At 47.3% G+C, this 25196-nt stretch overlaps 1 protein-coding gene across 1 annotated transcript; it reads left to right on the forward strand.

Annotated features, from left to right (window-relative positions):
* The first annotated feature begins 411 nt into the window (after nucleotides 1–411).
* RPL7 (ribosomal protein L7) lies at nucleotides 412–23921 on the forward strand. The gene is made up of 7 exons (XM_073583833.1): nucleotides 412–523; nucleotides 4296–4398; nucleotides 4497–4663; nucleotides 5414–5551; nucleotides 5892–6001; nucleotides 6465–6674; nucleotides 23868–23921. Exons 1-6 carry the CDS (start codon nucleotides 510–512, stop codon nucleotides 6671–6673), a joined length of 741 nt encoding a protein of 246 aa, XP_073439934.1. The 5' UTR covers nucleotides 412–509; the 3' UTR covers nucleotide 6674; nucleotides 23868–23921.
* The last annotated feature ends 1275 nt before the right edge of the window (nucleotides 23922–25196 follow it).

Raw genomic sequence — 25196 nt, forward strand, 5'->3', positions numbered from 1 at the left:
GCATTAACCCCCCCGGTACCCAGCCAGACCCCGCAGATGTGCATTAAGCCTCCCCCGAGGACCCAATAAGCATGCATCAACCCACTGAGCCCCAGGGAGCCCAAGCAGACACCACAATCGTGCATTAATCCCCCTTCCCTCCAGGAGCCCAACAGCTCCCAGATGACCCGAACATTAAGCCCCCAAATCCCACTAGATAGCCCCAAGTACCAGCCCCCATCAACATGATAATTAATAAACACTCGTTTGTCACTGACGACGCTGGCCGCGCTCCCTGCTGGTCACAGACGCATGCACCACGCAGACAGCCGAGACATTGACGGAGGCTTCTCTCTTCCTGCCTTGACGTCCCCCTGGAAGGAGCCCATACTGTCTAGCATTTATCTTTACCATACAGTCTAGGCTCAACCTATCTACTGCCACCCTGCAGCGCAAAGAAATGACGTCACAAGGAAGCGAGGTTAAGTTTCCAACGCGCATGCGTGTTACCCTCTTTTCCGGTAGTGAAGATGGCGGGGACAGAGTGAGTATATCATGGCCTCTGAGTTATCCGCCGGCATCCTGCAGTTCTATAGTGATATTGTGTAGTCTGTCCCTCCGCATAGATGGCAGACGCAGTGGAGACTGCAGTGTGCGCCTTATTGCTGGACTTCACAGGGCTCAGGCTCCGGATTTACCGCTGCTGTGTGAACCCGACCACAGCCGGCTTGTGCTGCGGCCTGGTGCTGGCTGAGCCCTGCTATATCCTGCATCAGAGCTACAGCACGGCCGTCACTGCGCCCGGTCACACGGGTGAGGAGGCGACCTGTGTATTCCCGGCCCCTGATATAGGGGTGCTCTGCTGCTCCCTGTGTATTCCCGGCCCCTGATATAGGGGTGCTCTGCTGCTCCCTGTGTATTCCCGGCCCCTGATATAGGGGTGCTCTGCTGCTCCCTGTGTATTCCCGGCCCCTGATATAGGGGTGCTCTGCTGCTCCCTGTGTATTCCCGGCCCCTGATATAGGGGTGCTCTGCTGCTCCCTGTGTATTCCCGGCCCCTGATATAGGGGTGCTCTGCTGCTCCCTGTGTATTCCCGGCCCCTGATATAGGGGTGCTCTGCTGCTCCCTGTGTATTCCCGGCCCCTGATATAGGGGTGCTCTGCTGCTCCCTGTGTATTCCCGGCCCCTGATATAGGGGTGCTCTGCTGCTCCCTGTGTATTCCCGGCCCCTGATATAGGGGTGCTCTGCTGCTCCCTGTGTATTCCCGGCCCCTGATATAGGGGTGCTCTGCTGCTCCCTGTGTATTCCCGGCCCCTGATATAGGGGTGCTCTGCTGCTCCCTGTGTATTCCCGGCCCCTGATATAGGGGTGCTCTGCTGCTCCCTGTGTATTCCCGGCCCCTGATATAGGGGTGCTCTGCTGCTCCCTGTGTATTCCCGGCCCCTGATATAGGGGTGCTCTGCTGCTCCCTGTGTATTCCCGGCCCCTGATATAGGGGTGCTCTGCTGCTCCCTGTGTATTCCCGGCCCCTGATATAGGGGTGCTCTGCTGCTCCCTGTGTATTCCCGGCCCCTGATATAGGGGTGCTCTGCTGCTCCCTGTGTATTCCCGGCCCCTGATATAGGGGTGCTCTGCTGCTCCCTGTGTATTCCCGGCCCCTGATATAGGGGTGCTCTGCTGCTCCCTGTGTATTCCCGGCCCCTGATATAGGGGTGCTCTGCTGCTCCCTGTGTATTCCCGGCCCCTGATATAGGGGTGCTCTGCTGCTCCCTGTGTATTCCCGGCCCCTGATATAGGGGTGCTCTGCTGCTCCCTGTGTATTCCCGGCCCCTGATATAGGGGTGCTCTGCTGCTCCCTGTGTATTCCCGGCCCCCTGATATAGGGGTGCTCTGCTGCTCCCTGTGTATTCCCGGCCCCCTGATATAGGGGTGCTCTGCTGCTCCCTGTGTATTCCCGGCCCCCTGATATAGGGGTGCTCTGCTGCTCCCTGTGTATTCCCGGCCCCTGATATAGGGGTGCTCTGCTGCTCCCTGTGTATTCCCGGCCCCTGATATAGGGGTGCTCTGCTGCTCCCTGTGTATTCCCGGCCCCTGATATAGGGGTGCTCTGCTGCTCCCTGTGTATTCCCGGCCCCTGATATAGGGGTGCTCTGCTGCTCCCTGTGTATTCCCGGCCCCTGATATAGGGGTGCTCTGCTGCTCCCTGTGTATTCCCGGCCCCTGATATAGGGGTGCTCTGCTGCTCCCTGTGTATTCCCGGCCCCTGATATAGGGGTGCTCTGCTGCTCCCTGTGTATTCCCGGCCCCTGATATAGGGGTGCTCTGCTGCTCCCTGTGTATTCCCGGCCCCTGATATAGGGGTGCTCTGCTGCTCCCTGTGTATTCCCGGCCCCTGATATAGGGGTGCTCTGCTGCTCCCTGTGTATTCCTGGCCCCTGATATAGGGGTGCTCTGCTGCTCCCTGTGTATTCCCGGCCCCTGATATAGGGGTGCTCTGCTGCTCCCTGTGTATTCCCGGCCCCCTGATATAGGGGTGCTCTGCTGCTCCCTGTGTATTCCCGGCCCCCTGATATAGGGGTGCTCTGCTGCTCCCTGTGTATTCCCGGCCCCCTGATATAGGGGTGCTCTGCTGCTCCCTGTGTATTCCCGGCCCCCTGATATAGGGGTGCTCTGCTGCTCCCTGTGTATTCCCGGGCCCCTTATATAGGGGTGCTCTGCTGCTCCCTGTGTATTCCCGGGCCCCTGATATAGAGGTGCTCTGCTGCTCCCTGTGCATTCCCGGGCCCCTTATATAGGGGTGCTCTGCTGCTCCCTGTGTATTCCCAGACCCCTTATATAGGGGTGCTCTGCTGCTCCCTGCATACATGCAGCCCCTTTACAGTACATCATTACAGTGATTACTCGAGGAATCCCTGCATGTGTTGTGCTATCTAACAGCCGTGAGACATGCAGCCGCGTGAACTAACAGATTTTTCGAAGCACGCTGAAGACCCTCTGTTATCACCCGAGCATGCTCGCTCATCATTGGTTGTGACCAAGGGTCTGACCTCTGATCACCACTAAGCCTGAGAATGAGGGGGTAGCATTGGGTCCTCTTTAATTTCTCTATGTGCAGTGTCTCTTCCAGAATCTGCATTCAGCCCCATTCACTTGATTGGAGCCGTCCTGTGATGGTGACTGGAGATGTCTCTGTGCATATAAAAATCTGTGGGCCCCTTCAGTCTGAGGAAGGGTGGTGTTGGTCCTTGAGTGATCACTGTAATGATGTACTGTAACAGTCCCTTTATCTCTACACATTAGTTGAGCAGAAAGTTTTGCGGAATACTGGTTGAGCACATCAGTAGAGTGTGGCCACTGGACCAGAGCCCTGCAAACCCCTGACCTATTGGGATCCCTGGCGCTGCTTCTAATTCTTGGGCTTGGTGTTTCGTCACATGGCAATGATGACATAGCGCTGAGTCTACTAATTAGAATCAGCGCCGCAGTTAAAAGGAGGTTTGCAAGGCTCTGGTTTAGCGGCTGCGGACTTTATATGGTCCTGCAAATCTTACCCACTATACATTCCTTGTTAAGCTGGGTTCACATAGCGTTAAGGGGGTGCGTTTTAAGCATCAGTTAGTGTGGCATTAACGCTATGTAACGGATGTGTTAATGCACCCATAGACTGCTATAGACGAGCGCATCGCTAACTCATGTCATAATTGGCATGCGTTAGTGATGTGCCGTCGTTCTGTGACGGACCCTAGGACGTGGTCTGCAGCTAGCGCGATCGCCTTAGGGGGGAGTAGCGTTAACACAGTCCACCAATGCTATGAGTTGAAAACAGACTGCATTAACGCTATGTGAACCTGGCCTTATAAACCCCAGAAGCCCTGCTATCATGGGAAATCTAAATTTCTAAGTAGTAATGCTAAAATGTGTATGTTTGGGTCCTGATACCCCACTGATTACACAAATAAGGGGGCAGAAGCCTATCCTACAGCACATCACAGTATTTAGTCAATAGTCAGCTAAGCGAAGTGCTTCTGTCCTATCCATGGGATCTGAGGACCCAGATCTACCACTGATTACATCAAAAATTATCTCAAGTTTACTCTGTTACATATATGCAATGTATCTTAGATTATAAGCGCTTATGGCCAAAGTGCCTTATCTTCATGGATTGTGACGTGCTGTGCATCTTTTTGGTGCGATAGAAAAGGTTAATATTCAGCACACCCCACAAATAGCATGCTTATGAGAAGTGATGGGTATTGGTTGCGTTGTGTTTTTTCTTATGTAAAACGTGAAGGTAACAAACATCGTCTATTGCAGAGGAAAAAAGTTGCCATCCGTTCCAGAAAGCCTTGTGAAAAAGCGCAAGGCTTATGCGGTCGCCAAGGCCAAAAGGATCAAGAAGGTCCTGAAAGATAAAAAGGTGAGGGGTAACTGCCTGCTGTGTGTTTCAGGGGGCTGAGCATGCTTACAGAGAGCTTGCAGTTTAGGAATGTGCTTTACCGTATATTTCTGTGACAGGTCCGTAAGGAAAAAAGGAAGATCATCTACAAGAGGGCAGAGAACTACTACAAGGAGTACAGGCAGATGTACAGAAAGGAGCTACGTATGGCAAGAATGGCCCGTAAAGCTGGAAACTACTATGTCCCTGCCGAGCCCAAACTGGCTTTTGTCATCAGAATTCGGGGGTAAGAATCTGGTAATCTCGTGTGGATGTCTCTTTGGGCTTTATGTGTTACTTTAGTGAGCTAAATATTATAAGGGTACACTCGCACACACATTCCTAACTGGATTTTGCATATGATCTGTTGTGGGCTCTGATGTGGACTTCACCCTATGCACTGCAATAGGTTTAAAATCTGCACCACAGGTTAATTTCTGCAGCGAGTGGATGAGATCTGTAAATATCTTATCCATTTTGCTGTCACTGAAATACGCTGTGGATGTTCCTCAAGTCTGGTTGTAAATTCTGTAGCACATCTGTCTTGGGTGAACCTTCTGTGCATGTTTTCCTGCTGTGGCACAGTGTTTCCTTCCACGTTTCCCTGGTATTGCAGAGAGTTGGGAGCCAGTCCCATTCACTTAAATGGGGCCTATACTCAGCCTCTGCATAGCTGGGCACCCGGGAGCTCCTCCGTGTAGGAAAAACTTACACGGTCTCATGATGCGTTCCAAATATAAGAGAATGCACAGAACTGTGGACTTGGCGTCATAGGTCTACTGATTGTCATCCCGTTCTAATGTTTGCATTGTGTGGCATCCAGGGCTTAATTCACTTGGTGCCTGCATTTGATAGTTCACTTTACACACAGCTCAATGTTCTCACTTGCCATAATTTGTTCTTCTGACAATCCAGATCCTGATGTAAAAGAACTACCTGTCTGAATTAACAATAAATCACCTGTTTCATTTTTTTTTTTTTTTTTTTTCCTCTCCAGTATCAATGGTGTCAGCCCAAAGGTCCGTAAAGTACTGCAACTTCTACGTCTGCGTCAGATTTTCAACGGCACCTTTGTGAAGCTCAACAAGACTTCTATCAATATGCTCAGATTGGTAGAGCCCTACATTGCTTGGGGGTGAGTAATGTGATGCTGACTTTAACAAAAAAAACAAAAAACTTTCCCATACCAATAAGAAACAATTCAAGTTAAGTGTCCTTTCCGTATTAAATCATTAAAGCTGACCTGTCCCCTGAATATATGCTGTAAGGCCAGCTCATTTGGGCTAATGGCTCTTTAAGTTTAGGGGTTCTCTGCACCGGAAACCTGTCGTACACGTTGGTGACTCACTGGCCGGCCTGTGGTTTATCAATGTAGATGTTCATGTCAGATTGGAAAAAGAATCCGTTCATTAGAAGGATGTCTATCCTTCAGTCTCTTTCGGCTTTTCATGTGATCATTTCGTGTTGTATTACAGTTACCCCAATCTGAAGTCAGTGAAGACGTTGATCTACAAGCGAGGTTACCTGAAGATTAAGAAGCAGCGTATTCCTCTGACTCAGAACTCTTATATTGAGCGGCACCTTGGTATGTTGTGATGCATTTCTCTTAATTAGTACAACTATACTAGGTTAGGGTGGAATATTTATTTAGGGCAGCAGCTGGTGTCTAGTAGCCATTGATGTGTTTGTGAGCTGTAACCCGGCCACTGAAGGCCAGTAATGTCCCATCCTGATCCTAAGGGGAAATACACGATATGCAGATTTTGTGCAGCTTTGTGTGTGTAAAATCTGCAGTGTAATACAGCACTAGCTAATTGGATAAGGATTTTTTTTTGTGCTGATGCACCCCTTTGTAGTGAAAAGGGGTGAAATACATTGAAAAATCTAATTATAATGTATGCAGAAATGCCATGGAAAATCTACATCAATCCTCAATTGTCTGCCCCATGCACCATGTATGATGACTCTGTATGGAGTGTTGTCATTACTTAATGGATGTCTACACTGACAGTTCTTAAGGCCATGCTAAGAGTTTTGCTTCTTATCAGGCAAGCATGGCATCATTTGTGTTGAAGATCTGATCCATGAGATCTACACAGTTGGCAAAAACTTCAAAGCTGCAAACAACTTCCTCTGGCCGTTCAAGCTGTCCTCCCCCAGGGGCGGCATGAAGAAGAAGACCACACACTTTGTGGAAGGTGGAGATGCAGGAAACAGGGAAGACCAGATCAACAGACTGATAAAGAGGATGAACTAAGGTAACTTAAGTTTATATGTTATTACATGCTGGTTTTACAGCGCCCCGTGTTTTGCTGGGAGCAATAGACACTAGCAGCTTCTGTCCGCTGGTAACATCTGTGCCAGTATTGGAGCACAGCCCCCATATGATGGCTGTTGTATACCTCCTAAGGATTGAGAATGCAGACGCTGTGCATACAGGGGGTAGATGGACTGTCTGCCCCTCACCTGCTACTGCACAGATGGTACCAGTTGGTGACTTACCAGAAGAAATACCCATTAAAATGGGACTTTTGATATAGAATTTTTGAAAAATTCCAACACAAAAAATAGAAACTTGGAAAAATAGACCCAATCTAAAAGGGAAGATGCATATAATATCCATTACTAGTTACAGTACATTAAGACCTGCAACTAGGCCACAGCTTATGGATGTCAATGTTGTGGCACCACTATTTCTGTGAGTCTCTTGAGGAACAACTACATGACAGAGGGGAAATGCGATGAGGCTGTTCACATGACTGAGGCTGCAGATAAGTGAAGTTTCAATCTTGTCGCCCTGTCTTATTTTTTATTTTTTTGTCTATGCCCTCATATTGTATATAAATGGGTGATACAAATGATTACTTGTCTCATGTGATCATCTTTTGACTTTGTCAATACATATATGATCCTTATGTCCCACCTGATTTAATTACTGTTGGCCTGCCCTGTGGGGTGTTACACCCGGTTTGCATGTAGTGCATGTATCGATTGGTCTGCAAGACCCCCCCATCTTCATTTATTGTATTGTCTAAGGAAAGCCATTAACAGGATCTATCAGGGTCAGCCGTCTGTGAGCGGGGGGCACCACTTTGCATTCAAGTTAGGGTGCCAACCTCTGGCAAGGTAGTGACATATTTTAGGGATATATTGGGGTGAGAGTAAACTGGTACATTTATCAGTTTCTTTGGGCATTAAACTATTTGCCTGTTGTGGTTTGAGTATAGAATTTATCATGGAGGATTAATGGTACCTCCAATAGGGGATGTCTTCTCCAGTGTGTACAATATCCATTACTAGTTACATTATCTGTATCTTCTAGTTTTAGATTTGGCTTATATTTCAAATTTCTATTTTTTTTTTATTTTTATTTTTTTTTTTTGGGATTTTTAAAAAATGATCTATTAAAAGTTTTAATGGGTATTCCTTCTACTATATATTGACCGGATACTTCTGTTTTATCAGTTGGTAGAGTTAGATCAGTGACTGGATCACATGGAGCGTTCAGACCTGGTGCTGCACTGTAGCCACTTACATTATAGGCTACAGGACCTTCATATGGGCTGTAACTTCTCTCAGAAGGGATTCTAGCTCCTGTGGAAACACCGATCTAGCATGTAGACAAGAGGATTGATCCAGCTTCCAGCAATTTAGCAAGATTTATTGGAGAAAGTGTAAGAACATGGGAAATGCTAATAAAAAAGACTGCATAGCAGCTGCTATGCTACATTGTCTTTATTAGCATTTCCCATGTTTACTCTGTCGCCTTATTGGGGGACACAGAACCGTGTGAACCGTGGGTGTTATGCTGCTGTCCACTAGGAGGCGACACTATGCATAATCTGAAAAAGATTAACTTTGGCTCCTCCTCTGCAGTATACACCCCTGGACGGCGTCAGCCTTCTCCAGTTTTTGTTTAGTGTCGCAGGAGGCACACCTAAGTGTTTTTTTTTTTTTTTTTTTTTTTTTGTTTTTTTTATACTCAGTCTTTTTCCTGGATTTTTTTCCAAAGGACTACAGATGAAGAAAAGAGGGTCTCCAGCGAGACTCCCGGCATGGCTCCCTCCTCGGTCCCCTATTAGGGGTACCCGGTTGAGGTCGAGGTGGCTATTCCCCATGTCGCTCCCTCACCAGTCCCTCGGGTACTGGTTCGAGGTCGAGACCCCCCTCCTTCCTCAGTTCCGTCCGGCTCTGGGTCGAGGCGACGATGAAGCCCCCTGACGGTGACAGCAGCACCCTCCCTAATCCCCCTCTGGGGGTATTAGGTTGAGACACCGCAGATAGGGCCTGTACCAGGCACGAGGGACCCCAGTCCACCTGTGGGCTCCTTTTGGGACCGGGGGAGGTGCAGCGAGGCGCGACACTTATCAGAGACCGGGCTCTCTGCGCCCCGGTCTCTGCAGCACTGGTGCCACAAGGGACCCTCCACAGGGCCCCAGTCACATATATGGCCCCACCGCCAGCCCTCCTTTCATTCTGGGGGGGTCTGGTTTAAATCCAACCGCGCCGTCCTGGAGCCCTGCTGGGTAGGAGACCTCAAATTTAGGCCGCGGCTTCGGCCTAGCCGAAGTCGCCACCCCATTCCCGGCCTGCCCCCCGGATGATGAAAATGACACTGCAGTGTCATAGAAGGGGCGGATCGAGGCAGGAGGGGCGCGCTTTTACATGGCCCAGCGCGCCCTTTTTCCAGCTCTCCGCCCCCTTCCCTCTCCACCTCAGAATCCGGTGGCCATCTTGCTGCACCTGGAAGAACGCAGCACAGCAGTCTCCGGGGGGCACAGGACGTGGGATTTATCAGCGCTGGACCTAAGGGGGAGCACCGGTGGGGTAAGATCACAGCTGGGTCCTTGGTACTCAGCTGTGAATTGCTATACCATATAGTGCTCTCCTCCTTTCCTCTGCGTAGATACCCCTGTAGGGCCTCCACTAATCAGCCTAGGTACTATGTCGGGCTGAAGGAAAAGAACCAGGCAAGACTGCTTTTATGCAGTCTGCACAGCCTGCAAGGCCACTCTCCCCAGCGGCAGCACGTACCCGCACTGCCGGGACTGTACCCAAAAAACAGGATCAGAACCCCAAGAAGTCCCTACTAACGCTTCTGCGACCGCTACCTCGCCGGAATGGGCGACTCGGATGTCGCAGTCTATAGATAACCTGACCTCCACATTACTGCAGGCTCTGCAGGGTCATGTCTCGGCTGTGAACGTTACCCAGCAAAGGGATGTCCGGTCTCATGATCAGGGCGCTTCCGACAGTTCGAGGCGTAAGCGGACCCACAGGTCGCATTCAGCTGCGTCCTCACATAGCAATAGGTCTTCCCCCTCCAGGGAAAGACAGTGGCCTCAGGTCACCGAAGCCGTCCCCTGATAGAGAAGGACAATGCGGATCTCCACAACGATCCCAGACCACGGGAAACCTCCGCTCTAGTTCGCCCGCTAGGGAGCTCCTTAGCGATGCGCAGGACTCAGAGGGCATATGTGACTCCAATTCAGATAACGAAACAGAACGCTTTGCTCCCTTGTCCCCCTAGCAATACTGCGATAGTTGAGGATATCGTCTTTTCCATCCTTCGGGTGCTGGACATTTCAGATCCAACCCCGGATGCACCAGAACACAAGATTTCCTTTGAAAGTGTTCAGAAACCATCGAAGGTCTTCCCTAATCACCCGGAATTTCAAAAAATCCTTTCTAAGCATTTTTCGCAGCCTGAGAAAAAATTCGCCAATCGCAAGTATTTGGAAGCAAAATACCCCTTTCCACAGAAAGACACCAAGGATTGGACAGATCCGCCTGAAGTGGACCCTCCAGTCTCTAGGCTGGCAGCACAAACGCTTCTCTCGCTGCCGGACAGTTCAACCCTCAAGGACACGGCAGACAGACAAGTCGAACGCATGGCTCGTTCAATCTTTGAAGCGGCAGGTGCCTCTTTGGCTCCCGCATTTGCTTCAGTTTGGGCAGCCAAGGCCATCATGGCTTGGGCTGCTCTATTGCAAAAGGGCCTTCAAGCTTCAAATCCTCAGCTGGCGGACCAGGCGGTGCAAATTGCAGTGGTGGCAGATTACATGGTCCTTGCAGCGTTGGACTCTGCAAGAGGAATAGCGGGAATAGCATCAAACGCCATTACAATTCGGCGTATTCTCTGGCTAAGAGAATGGAAAGCGGATGCGGCCTCAAAAAAGTCCCTAACAAATCTCCCGTACTTCAGTGGCCGTCTTTTCGGTGAAAAGCTGGATACAATGATATCCAATGCTACGGGGGCAAAAGTACTTCCCTCCCTCAACTAAGACCAAAACGCACGTTTAAAAGGCGTAATCAATCTCGTTTCCGATCCTTTCGGAATTCTTCGGGCTGGTCCGTCTCACGCCCAGCACAAAACCGTAATCGTTCCCCCCCGCAGGGACAACACGTGCGGCACAGAGGCCGGACAGGAACTGGCAATCAAAGGCAAGCCAGGCAAAACCTAAAGGAGGAAAACCTCAGACTTTTCCCTCGTCCTGACTCATGCCGTCTGGAAGACACCCCACTTGTAGGCGGACGACTGCTACTCTTTTTCAGCAGGTCTGGCTGCCTATTACAGAAGACAAGTGGGTCAAGGAAATAGTGTCTTCAGGATACAAAATAGAGTTTACTACCAGCCCACCGCACAGGTTTTTTCCCTCTGTCCCTCCAAAATCCCCGCTCAAAGCTCAGGCCTTCCGTCAAGCGGTTTCTTCCCTCCTGCGAGCAGGAGTCATAGTGCCAGTCCCAGCAGAAGAGCGCTTCCGAGGGTTCTACTCCAACCTGTTCGTGGTGCCCAAGAAGGGAGGCAGCGTACGACCCATACTAGACCTCAAGCAACTCAACAAGTACGTTCGAGTTCGTCACTTCCGCATGGAATCCCTCCGGTCAATCGTTGCGTCTATGGAAAAAGAATATCTTGCCTCCATAGACATACAGGACGCATACCTGCATATACCGATTGCTCCCGCCCATCAGAGGTTTCTCAGATTCGCAATCAACCAAGACCATTACCAGTTTGTGGCCCTCCCGTTCGGTCTGGCCACGGCTCCCAGAACATTTACAAAGGTCATGGCAGCTACCATGGATGTTCTGCACTCCAGAGGCATAGTAGTCGTTCCGTACCTGGACGACCTTCTCATCAAGGCCCCCACCCTCAAGGACTGCGAGGTCAACGTCTCGATCACGATCGACACTCTGACGCGCCTGGGATGGTTAGTCAATTTACGGAAGTCCTCGACTACCCCGAGTCAGTCTCTGACCTTCCTGGGGATGCTATTCGACACCTCCAAGGGTCTGGTGATCCTCCCCAGGGACAAGGCACTGGTTCTCCGTCTGGGAGTTCACACACTCCTCTGCAAGTCCCCCAGATCTCTCCGGTATGCCATGAGAGTACTTGGCAGGATGGCAGCAGCAATGGAGGCGGTACCATTTGCCCAGTTTCACCTCAGACCCCTTCAACTGGCCATAAAGTCCTGGGACAGGAATCCGTTCTCCCTCGACAGGGAGTTCCGGTTATCAGCAAACACCAGGAGGTCCCTGCACTGGTGGCTCAAGCCAACCTCGCTTGCAAGGGGAAAATCCTTTCTCTCCGGTCAATGGAAGGTTTTGACCACCGACGCAAGCCTTATGGGTTGGGGCGCGGTGCACCTACATCACAGAGCACAAGGCAGGTGGTCACCAAGGGAATCGACCATGCCCATCAACATCCTGGAAATTCGGGCCATCTTCCTGGCGTTGAAAGCCTTCCATCACTTGCTGGCAGACTCTCATATCAGAGTACAGTCGGACCATGCCACGGCAGTGGCATACGTGAACCATCAAGGCGGCACCCGCAGCATCCAGGCGTTGACCAAAGTAACGCGTATCCTACAATGGGTGGAGGCTGCAAGGTCGGTACTCTCCGCGGTCCACATTCCAGGTGTGGACAACTGGGAAGCCGACTATCTCAGCCGACAAGGAATGGACTCGGGGGAATGGTCTCTCCATCCCGAAGTCTTCGGTCAGATCTGTCATCGTTGGGGGACCCCGGACGTGGATCTGATGGCATCCCATCTCAATGCCAAGGTTCCCAATTTCATGGCCAGGACGCGCGATTCGCGATCGCTCGGAGCAGATGCCCTGGTTCAGGACTGGACCCAGTTCCAGCTTCTGTACATTTTTCCACCCCTCCCCCTGATCTCCAGAGTCCTGAGGAAGATCAAACAAGAGGGTGTTCCCACCATTCTGATCGCTCCAGACTGGCCCAGGCGTACATGGTACGCCGACGTCGTGCAACTCACAGCAGACGCTCCCTGGCGTCTCCCCACACCTCCCGACCTCCTGTCACAAGGCCCGTTCTTCCACCAGAACTCAGGGGCTCTCAACTTGACGGCGTGGCCATTGAGACCTTGGTTTTGACCCAAGCAGGTTTTTCACCGGACGTTGTTAAAACCATGATCAGGACTCGAAAGCCAACTTCAGGCAGGATTTACTATCGTACCTGGAAGGTTTTCTTCACATGGTGCGACTCTCGTGGGCAGATTCCACTTCCCTATTCTCTTCCAAAGGTCCTCGGGTTCCTTCAGTCAGGCCTGGACGCCGGGCTATCCCTGGGATCGCTGAAGAGCCAGGTGTCAGCGCGTTCAGTGCTCTTTCAGAGGCGTATTGCTAACAAGCTGCAAGTGAAGACTTTTCTCCAAGGGGTTTCCCGATTGGTTCCCCCCTACAAACGTCCGTTGGAGACGTGGGACCTCAACCTGGTCTTGACAGCACTACAGTCACCTCCTTTTGAACCCCTTAGGGTGGTCTCACTCCGCTTTCTATCACAGAAAGTGGTTTTCCTGGTGGCAATCACCTCGCTACGCAGGGTGTCTGAACTTTCAGCTCTTTCCTGCAGACAGCCCTTCCTGGTTTTTCATCAGGACAAGGTGGTTCTCCGTACAGTACCATCCTTCCTTCCGAAGGTCGTGTCCAGCTTCTACCTCAATGAGGAAATATCACTACCGTCTCTTTGCCCGGCTCCCGTTCATAGGGTAGAGAAGGCTCTGCATACGCTTGACCTTGTCAGGGCATTGCGTATTTGCGTGTCTAGGACTGCTCCCTTCCGGAAGTCTGATTCACTTTTCCTTCTTCCAGAAGGCGTTCGCAAGGGCCTACCGGCTTCCAAAGCCACCCTTGCTAGGTGGATCAAGTCCACCATTCAAGAGGCTTACCACCTCAACAATTCTCCCCTTCCGGCCGGTATCACGGCACACTCTACGCGGGCGGTAGGGGCCTCTTGGGCCATTCGGCATCAAGCCTCAGCACATCAAGTGTGTAAGGCAGCCACTTGGACTAGCCTGCACACATTTACAAAACACTACAGAGTGCATACCCAGTCCTCAGCGGATGCGAGCCTGGGTAGACGGGTCCTGCAGGCGGCAGTACCCCAAGTCTAGGGGACTGTCAGCACAATATTCGTCCACTGCTTCCCACCCAGGGACTGCTTTAGGACGTCCCACGGTTCTGTGTCCCCCGATAAGGCGACAGAGTAAAGGAGATTTTTGTGTACTCACCGTAAAATCTCTTTCTCTTAGCCTTTAATTGGGGGACACAGCTCCCACCCTGTTGCCCTTGCGGGCCGTTGTTACGGTTGGGTTCTCATATTGTTTTGAGCCTGTTTATAGTAGCCTTTTTTTACAGGCATGGTTATGTTTCTGGTATATTCCTCCTAATGCTTTTGCACAAAACTGGAGAAGGCTGACGCCGTCCAGGGGTGTATACTGCAGAGGAGGAGCCAAAGTTAATCTTTTTCAGATTATGCATAGTGTCGCCTCCTAGTGGACAGCAGCATAACACCCACGGTTCACACGGTTCTGTGTCCCCCAATTAAAGGCTAAGAGAAAGAGATTTTACGGTGAGTACACAAAAATCTCCTTTTTACACTGTCTTCAATAAATCTTGCAAAATTGCTGGAAGCTGGATCAATCCCTTTTGTCTATAGTGGGTTTCATCTCGTCCTGTGGACTCTGTGCCTCCAATTGCCTAGGGCGTGTGTGAGCTAGTTCTTATTTTCAGCAGATCTAGCATGTAATGTTTCTTATTCAGTCTTTTGGTGATGCATCCCTGTTTGGTCACGAATGGTGGCGGCTACATGCACATTGCGTTCATTATCAAAAAAGTTAATTTCAGCTGTAGAAGTGACTGCTGAGCAGAGGCTGCCCAGACTGGCGCTGTACATGGGTTTTTCCATCTGCTGGCCTGGAGCACAAGTCCTCAGGTGCCCCTTTCAGAATGGAGCTGGGGTGCTGCAGGCTGATCCTCAAGCAGCGGCTGCGCTCAGTTGACTGGTCCATCGATGTAATAGTCAGCTGTAATGAGCGGTTTACCACTTTCTAGACCACTTTTAACCTTACGGTGACAGATGCAGTGTCTATATGGTGCCATGTACTTGGTGCAGGGATTGCTTACAGTTGTAACAGTATAACATAACTGACAATGTTGAGGGGTCTTCAGCATCCTGATTTACAAGAATTACCCGTCTTGAGGTCACTAGAGAGCTGAGGCCGTGACCAATTGCTGTTTTTTAGAAGGGGAATTCACCTGACAAACCAGTTGGCGGTCAGCTGCCAAGTGCTACATTGTTCGAGGGGGTGGGCAGGATTGGCTTTATTTCTACATTAATTTGGACATAAGCTGCATTATGGGCATAAGTTTTACTAGTGTATTGTTCAGCCAATTGAAACACCTGACAAATGTATTCTGCAAACAGAAATATTATAATCCAATAACGTGCAAAAAATACAGTTCAGCAAGGATAGATACAAAAAAGCAGTTCATGTTGCTGCACACTGCTAACTTACATAGACATTGCTGTAGATATATTGCAATCATCCGATTATATAGCACTGTGTACTTACAGTCGCTCATTTTGCTCATACAGTGCTATGTTATATGATGACTGCAATGTATTAAGAGGATAAAACTTTGATTGGAGTGCTTCTTTAAAGGGAAAAAGTGTCAGTTCAGCTCACTGCTTATAGACAAGTATCTCAGAAGACTTCCAGGGTAGACAGTCCATGACCTGGGCTTGGTGCACGGAGTATGCATTGGTCTGGCTTCCAGGTCACAGTTCTCAATGGTCCAAAAAAGAATGTTCTCCAGCACCAGAGGAAATTGGTTAAAATGGCCTTTAATTTTATTGAACAAATTCATCTAGAACAATGGTAAAGCAAGAGTTTCAAAAACAACCTTAATGAAAAGCAAATCCTCAGGGGGTTTTGGACTCCCTAATTTGACTGCATAGTATTAGGCTGGGTTCACATGTAGCGGAACTCTCGCGGAAATTACCACGAGAATTCCGGAATTCCATTCCGCGGGAAAATCGCATTTTAAATTCCTGCGGAAAAACTAGCATTTTGCAAGCGTAATTAGCTTGCAGAATTGCTAGTGTTTTCCAAGCGATCTGGAGCATTACTTGGAGAACTGATTGACAGGTTGGTGACACTCGTCAAACAGTGTTTGAGTGTGACCAACTTTTTACTATTGAGGCCGCCTATGCGGTTTCAATAGTAAAAGAATGTAAAAAATAATATTAAAAAAAAAATATTGTTCTCACCTTCCGACGTCCCGCGCAGCCTTCCCGCCTCTCTCCACGCTGCCGGTCCCAGTACTCCTTTGCGACAATTACCGCGATGACGTCTGTTCTCGCGGGAACGCGACGTCTCGCGGTCATTCGCGATGACCGCGAGACTTCGCAATCCCGCGAGAACGGACGTCATCGCTCGCAAAGGCTTACTGGGACCGGGCGCGTGGAGAAGGCGGGAAGGCTGCACGGGACGTCGGAAGGTGAGAATAACAATATTTTCTATTTTAAATTCTATTTTTTACCGGGATATGGTACCCAAAGCCTGGAGGACAGTCTCCTCTCCTCCGCACCGCGGGTACCATCCGCAAATATTCTGCTTACTTTTCGCATGATGTGCACAGCCACATGCGGAAAGTAAGCAGAACAATGCATTCCTATGGGTGCGGGATCGCCGCGATTCCGCGAAATTAATGAGCATGCTGCGTTTTTTACCGCAAAGCGATTCTGCCGCTGTAAAAACCGCAGCATTAGCACAGCATTGCGGAATCCCATAGGAATGCATGGGATGCTTGTTTTTGCGGCAAAATCGTACGGTTAAAACCGCCGCGGAAACACGAAAAAACCACGACGCGTGAACTCAGCCTTATACCAGTCTTATTAAACAAAGTCAGGCCTGGTTCAAAAAAGACTGCTCTTCCACCTGGGTAGATCAGGAATCATCCTTAAGTGAAAAGTCTCCACTTCATTCTCTACCTTTTTATTAAACTCTGTAAAGACACCGTACCGAACTAACTAACTCTCTGCCTGCCTCTCAGTATGGAAAAAGTTTGCAAATATTCCAAATAAAACTTCTAGCTATGACCAACTAAACATTTTATCCTTGGAGATAATAAATGTCATAACTAACCCAAAATATCCTCTTATCCTGGAAAGAACTTGGATTAAAATTCATTGAAAATGTACATGATGGGAATAATTTTCTTCCTTTTATACAACTTAAATTAAAATATAAAGTTCCTGACTCCGATTTGATATGTTACTAAGGAAGACTATTAGGGAACTTCTTGATTCTAAATACCCATTTTGTGAGTATATTGGGAATTTATATTGCAATCCCAACAACGACAATTTGTGGAAAACCAAAAAGATCTAAAGAATATTCAACCAGGATTATTAAAATGTTCACAGATAAGCAAATGGGAAAGAGATCTAAAGAAATCATTTCCTATTGAAAGCTGAAAAAAAGCTACTTCCTTTCCATACTCCTCTAATCTCTGTGCCTCTCTTCATGAAACCTTTTTAAAGATGTTTTCAAGGTAGTATTTAACCCCCAATAGATTGGTTAATGCCTTTATAACTCTTGGGCTATGTGCCCATGTTGCGGCTTTCTATGCATTTCCACCGCAGTGGAAACGCTTAAACGCTAATAAAACGCATCCCTGTGCATTTGTATGGGATTCTGCAGTTTCTTTGCTCATGCTGCAGATTTTACTGCTGTGGAATCGCATAGCGGTAAAATCCGCTGTTCATCATTTCTGTGGAATCGCTGCGATTCTGCCGCCATAGGATTGCATTGAAACACTCACTTAACGCATGTGGCTATGCCCACCATACGTAAAATGAGCGCTTCATGTGCGGATGGTACCCAGGGTCTGGAGGAGCGGATACTCTCCTCCATGCCGTGGGTACCATATTCCTGTAAAAAATAGAATTAAAATAAATAGGGATATACTCGCCTTCTGTCAGCCCCCGGAGTCCTCCTGCCTTTCAGCCACGCTGCCAGCATCTTCCGTTCCCAGGAATGCATTGAGCGAATTACCTCTGATGTAGCGGTCTCACATGATGCTACGTCATCAGAGGTCATTGTTGCAAGGCATCCCTGGGAACGGAAGTTGCCGGCAGCACCAATGAGGGGCAGGAGCGTTTCTGGGGCCGACAGAAGGTGAGTATATCCCAATATTTAACTTTTTTTTTTTTTTTTTAACATTCTATCTTTTACTATTGATGCTACATAGGCAGCATCAATAGTAAAAAGTTGGTCACATTTGTCAAGCACTAAGCTTGACAAGTGTGACCAACCTGTCAATCACTTTTCCAAGCGATGCTTGGAAAAGCGCTAGCGTTCTGCAAGCTAAAAACGCTTGTGTTTTGCGGGAAAACGCATGCGAATTCCACATTCGTTTTACCTGCGGTGGGGAGTTGCGGAAATGCTGCAAGCATTTCTGCAACGTGGGCACATAGTCTTATGTAAACCTCATTGCTGGAGAGGATGCTGAAATAAAGGAGACTTGATCCATATTTTCTGGTTTTGCTCTAAAATCTAAAGTTTTTGGAGTGACACTTCCACTTTAATAAAAAAAAAAAAAAAAAAAAGTTACTGGTAGCCACATTATAATAGCCCCGCAATTATCTCTTCTTTCTCTAGAAATAGAGCATATTAACTCAGAATATAGACTTATTCTAATACACCTTTTCTCAGTGGCTAAAAATAGCTTCAAATTGGAAAAGAGCTACCATTCCTACACTTCAAGATATAAGAGAAAACGTCATTACCCAATTCTTAGGAGCATAGATTAGCAATTGTTAATTACACTTGGCAAAAATACTTATTTAAATGGAAATCAGGGCTTACCTTTTTGGGAAAATTCTCAGGGTATAAACCTACTAGCCTAGCTTTTTTTTTTTTTTTCTTTTTTTTTCTGTGTTCTGTAATTTTCGTAGAATTAGCTGCGTTGTACAGTACCGTTATATCCTATGGAAACCGCAGTGCAGAATTCTCCACGCGGTTTTTGCTGCGGTTTCCAATCCGCAGAAAGAATTGACAGGTCATTCTTTTCTGCGGATTCCGCAGCGGTTTGCCATCTTCTCCATTGTAGAGATAAACCGCAGATAAATCGCAGGTCAAAAGATTTTGCAAAATCCACACGGAAAAATTCGCAGACCAATCCACAGCGTGTGCACATACCCTTAAACATTCTTTTTTTTAATATACACATTCTCCCAAGTTTTATTTATTTTTTCATCTTCTCTGATAAAAGGTTAAGCTTTAACTTCTTTCCTCTGGTGCTGAAGAACATTCCCTTTTGGCCGTTGAGAACAGCTTAATAGGACTCCGTCAGCAAAGAATGACTGTTCAAACCAAGTACAGGCCAAGGCTCGGTGCATCACAGTGGGGACAAACCTTTAGAATGTAACTGTTGGCTTAATTTTTATTTTATAAATCAATAGTACATGTGAAATTAACATTTGTATTCTATCTTACCAGATGAATCTTCATCTTTCTCTGCCAGAATTGATCAGTCAGTATCAAGTCTCAATTCTGAGGTAAAATCTGTATTCGGTGACATGAGATAGGAGATGGTGGCTGCTACTGAGGTTCTATATAAATGGGAAGAGCTGGAGATAGAGCTCCTCCCTCCTATCTAATCAGTAGCAGCCGCCATCTCCTATATAGATGGGAGGAGCTAGAGACAGCTCCTCCATTATCTAATCAGTACTATCCACCATCTCCTATATAGATGGGAGGAGCTAGAGACAGAGCTCATCCCTTCTATGTAATCATTACTAGCCACCATTTCCTATATAGACGGGAGGAGACAGCTCCTCCCTCATCTAATCTGTAGCAGCCGCCATCTCCTATATAGATGGGAGGAGCTAGACAGAGATCCTCCCTCCTATCAAATCAGTATTAGCTGCCATCTCCTATATAGATAGGAGGGAGGAGCTCTGTCTCTAGCTCCTCCCATCTATATAGGAGATGGTTGCTAATACTGATAAAAGGGAGGGGCTCTGTCACTAGCTCCTCCTATCTAGTCAGTATTAGCCAGCATCTCCTATATAGATGGGAGGAGCTAGACAGCTCCTCCCTCTCCTATCTAATCAGTAGCAGCCTCTGTCTCCTATCTCAGTATTGTAACAGTCTCTTCACTGAATACATATTTTACTTCAAAATTGAGAATATTGAGAGACTGGAGGCAAAAAATGTGGATTTCTCTTATAAATCATATTACCAAGTTGCTTATTTTAATGTGTACTATTAAATTTATGAAATAAAGTAACCATTTTAATTTTTAAGTGCACCTTCTCGCCTACTTGTTTTCTCCATTCTCTCCTCTACTTTGAGAGACCTAGATGGAAAACCAAGCAGGTGGGAAGGTGCACTTAAATATTTGGCCCTGCTGTGATGCACTGAGCGCCTGTAAATGTATTTTGCAGTGTATAGGATATACAGTAGCAGTTGAAGGAGATTCTGTGGAAGTGCTCATCTATCTGTCAGGTACAGCCAGACTCCCTACATAGAGAGCAAAGACTGTTTGCTTTTCCCGTCTCTGCTTTTCTTATCACTATATACAGTGCCCTGAACAAGCTCGAGACCTCTGATAGCCAGGTGTAGGGTGAGAGCAGGCACGGCCCGGTCCAGGTAGACTTCAGGAGGTTGGACTTTCCCTGTAAATGGGGCTAATATATCAGCCCTACTTAGAAGTAAAATTTAACCCCTTTCCTACATTAGACATACTATTCCGTCCATGTGACCTGGGACTTAAGTCCCAAGGACGGAATAGTACGTCTAGCGCGATCAGCTGCGCTCACGGGAGCGCAGCTGATCGCGGCCGGGTGTCTGCTGATTATCACAGCTGACACTCTGCACTGTTTCAGGGGCGGTCACGGACTGCCCCGACACGTTAACCCCTGGCTCACTACGATCAAACACGATCGCAGTGTACCGGGGGTTTAGGGAAGCATCGTCAGGGAGGGGGCTCCCTCCGTGCTTCCCTGAGACCCCCACAGCAGCGCGATGTGCAGTTCTGCTGCGGGGGGTCTCCTTCCCTGCAGGTCCTTGAATCCAAAATGGCGGCGGGGACCTTCGGGGGCCTTGCAGGGAGGCGGCTTCCTCATGCCTGCAAAGCGCCGGCTTGCGGAAGCCTGCAGCAGTGCTTGTGACCGCTGATCTGTCACAGCGATCTGTCACATGACAGTGATGTCCCCCCATGGACAATGTAATAAAGTTTAAAAAAAAAGTGTAAATAATTTCTAAAAAAAAAAAAATTGCTAAATTTAAAAAAAAAAAAAAAAATACTCCCGAATTCATTTTTTGAAAATAAAAGTACACATTTTTTTATTGCCGTGTCCGTAACGACCCGCCCTATAAAACTGTCCCATTAGTTAACCCCTTTATTGAACCCTTTAAAAAATAAAAAATAAACGAAGCAAAAAATAAAGCTTTATCATCATGCCGCCGAACAAAAAGTGCAATAACGCGCGATCAAAAAGACGGATATAAATAACTATGGTACCGCTGAAAATGTCATCCTGTCCCGCAAAAAACGAGCCGCCATACAGTGTCATCAGTGAAAAAATAAGTTATAGCTCGCAGAATAAAGCGATGCAAAAATAATTTTTTATATAAAATTGTTTTGATTGCATAAAAGCACCAAAACATAAAGACATAACTGAGGTATCGCTGTAACTGTACTGACCCGAAGAATAAGTCTTATCAATGTTACCGCACGCGGGATAGTGTAAACGCACCCCCCCAAAAAAATTCATGAAACGCTGGTTTTTGTTCATTCTGCGTCCCAAAAATCGGAATAAAAAGCGATCAAAAAATGTAACGTGCCCGAAAATGGTACCAATGAAAACGTCAACTCGTCCCGCAAAAAATAAGACCACACATGACTCGGTGGGTCAAAATACGGAAAAATTATAGCTCTCAATATGTGGTGATGCATAAACTATTTTTACAATAAAAAGCGTCTTTTAGCGTGTGACAGCTGCCAAACATAAAAACCGCCATAAATAGTAAATCAAACCCCCTGTTATCACCCCCTTAGTTAGGGAAAAATAATAAAATTAAAAGTATTTATTTCCGTTTTCCCGTTAGGGTTAGGGCTGAGATTAGGGTTAGGGGTGTGTTGGGGTTAGTGGTGGAGTTAGAATTGGGGGGTTTCCACTGTTTTGGTACATCAGGGGCTTTCCAAACGCGACATGGCGTCCGATCTCAATTCCAGCCAAAAAAGTCAAATGGCGCTGCTTCCCTTCCGAGCTCTGCCATGCGCCCAAATAGTGGTTTACCCCCACATATGGGGTATCGGCGTACTCTGGACAAATTGCACAATAACTTTTAGGGTCCTGTTACTCTTGGGAAAATAACAATTGGGGGTGAAAAGATCATTTTTGTGGAAAAAATGATTTTTTAATTGTACGGCTGTACGTTATAAACTTCTGTGAAGCCCTTGGGGGTTCAAAGTGCTCACCACATATCTAGATAAGTTCCTTGGGGGGTCTAGTCTCCAAAATGGGGTCACTTGTGGGGGGTTTCCACTGTTTAGGTACATCAGCTCTCCAAACTTGACATGGCATCCGATCTGAATTCCAGCCAATTTTGCAGTGAAAAAGTCAAATGGCGCTCCTTCCCTTCTGAGGTCAGCCATGCGCCCAAACAGTGGTTCCCCCCCACCTATCGGGTATCGGCGTACTCAGGACAAATTGCACAATAACTTTTCCAGTCCAATTTCTCCTGTTACCCTTGGTAAAATAAAAAAATTGAACCTGAGGTAACTTTTTGGTGAAAAAGTCAAATGTTCCTTTTTTTTTTTTTTTTAAACATTCAAAAAATTCCTGTGAAGCACCTGAAGGGTTAATAAACTTCTTGAATGTGGTTTTGAGCACCTTGAGGGGTGCAGTTTTTAGAATGGTGTCACTTTTGGGTATTTTCTATCATATAGACCCCTCAAAGTGACATCAAATGTGATGTGGTCCCTAAAAATAAAATGGTGTTGTAAAAATGAGAAATCGCTGGTCAACTTTTAACCCTTATAACTTCCTGACAAGAAAAAAAATTTTGGTTCCCAAATTGTGCTGATGTAAAGTAAACATGTGGGAAATGTTACTTAAGTTTTTTGAGTGACATATCTCTCTGATTTAAGAGCATAAAAATTCAAGTTGGAAAATTGCAAAATTTTCAAAATTTTTGCCAAATTTCCGTTTTTTTCACAAATCAGGGTATTTGAATGAAATTTTACCACTAACATGAAGTACAATGTCATGAGAAAACAATGTCAGAATCACCGGGATCCTTTGAAGCGTTTCGGAGGGACAGTGGTCAGAATTGTTAAAATTTGGCCTGGGCATTGACATGCTAACCACCCTTGAGAGTAAAGGGGTTAAATATAAAGGAACAGGCACTTAAATGTTGAAGTGTTAGATTTCACACTTTGAAACTAACAGAGCATGCAAATTGCCTCCTCTGAGAGGAAGAGGACTAGAACTCTAGCGCCATTTATTGGAAGTAGCAATCCTAAAGTCTGTCGACCCTGAGCCCTGCAATATGACTAGGGATAAAAGCCAAATCAGAATTTCTGTGCCGACACGGTGTTTTGGGGTATTGCACCTTGTCAATTTGCAGATTTAGTTTCCTAGAGGAGCATACAAGTCTCCTCATACTGGCATGCCAGACCTAGCATGTCACTCCATAAGGAGAACACTTGCCCCTATAGAAACTAACAGTAAAATACGTGGCAAATCAGAAACACTCATTTGCTGCTGGGATCACTACAAATTTACACTCCATGCAAATTGGTGACCAAATACTCAAGGGTGTCTGATACATTGTGTTGCAGCAGAAATACCTGGCTACAGCATTCACCTTTTTTACACCAATTGTGTCGCCTGCACTCGAGTTGTAATAAATCTGTGTATAACGTGGGTTAAAGGGTTATTCCAGCTCCAGTTCATGTCTGAGACTGGAATAACATGACCATGCGCTGGACACGGGAGGTGGCAGACATCGCCCAGCATCAATGCTTTAACATTGCATTTAACTACTTGGTATCGTTGTCCGTAAAGTGTAGACTTGATGTCCGTGTGTTTTTGTTTTTTTAATAATCTTCTACTTTTTGTCTTTTAGGTTTCCTATGGAGCCATCGCATTCTGGTCACATAATAAAAATCCATTTACAAAACCTGCATGGTCTGTTGTATTTTTACCCCCAAGTTGCTGGTTGTTGACTTATGAGCGACAAAGGTAGTTTTTATACAGCAGTTTAACCTCTTCCCAGAAAATGTCAGCTGTACATCAAGATTGCAAGTGATTTAATGCAATATAATGTAGAGTTATGTCAGAGAGCTGTCTGTGTACCAGAGTACTAGCAATGCCATGAATGGATCTCTGGGCCAAGTAGTCTTGCGGGACCAATGAGTATTTCAATGTAAAAAAAATTTTATATAAAAAAAATTAGTTTCAAAAACATATTTGGTATCTTCACTTTTCTAAAGGCCCGCACTATAAATCTTATTGTGCACCGAGAAACTGCCAGAGTTGATTCTTTTCAACTTGCCTTCTCAATCTACAGAAAACAAAACTGGTCCTCGTACAGCTTTGTATCCAGAAAAATGTATAATTTGGGTTTAGAGTACAACTAGGCACAGACCTGTTAATCCAGAGTTGTGGGCATGGAGAAGCCACCAGGGACCTGCTTTACGATCTCGCCAACAAGATCGCTGTGTCTGACGGGGATCAGCGACCGGCCCCCCTGCCGGGTATCGCTGATCGTGCTCAATTTGGCCTGGGCCATCTTTTGATCGCTGGTCTTCCGCTGGCCAGCATGCATTGCTGCGTGTGGCAGCGAGAGACCAGCGATCCTGGACGCTGGTTTCTAATGCAAACATCAGGTATCCAGGAGCCGCGGGTTCTTGGATACCGGCTGTTTACCTTGGAAACCAGAGTGTACGCCAGTTTCCAAGGTAAACAGCGGGTATCCAAGAACCCGCGGCTCCTGGATACCCGATGTTCACATTAGAAACCAGCTTGCTCGCTGGTCCTGATAGCTGGAGGGGCTGCCTAACGATGTCCCAGCGATCCCATCCATGTCGGATAGTTGGTGGGATCGCTGGGACATCGTTATGTGTAACGGGGCCTTAAGAGGCTTCTGTTTGTGCAGTATTGACCGGTATAATTCATTTTGATCCGACAAAGTTGCATTCAGACTAAGTTAAAGAAAAAGTGACTTGGACCTACTGGTAATTCGATTTCCAGAAGTGCCTCAGGACAGAACCACGGTAGCTAGTCCATCCTTGCAGGGCTGTGGAGTCGGTAAGCCATACCTCCTACGACTCAATTTCCATGACATCAACTCCACCAAAATGGGCTCCAAACTCCACAGCCCTGCTTCCTTGACCTATGACTGGACAGGATCACACCTCCACCCTCCAGTGTTTTTCATAGTACCACCAAAGGA

Source organism: Dendrobates tinctorius, unplaced genomic scaffold (genome assembly GCF_039654945.1).
Source record: "Dendrobates tinctorius isolate UK_male_01 unplaced genomic scaffold, ASM3965494v1 ptg000082l, whole genome shotgun sequence".
Taxonomy (NCBI): domain Eukaryota; kingdom Metazoa; phylum Chordata; class Amphibia; order Anura; family Dendrobatidae; genus Dendrobates; species Dendrobates tinctorius.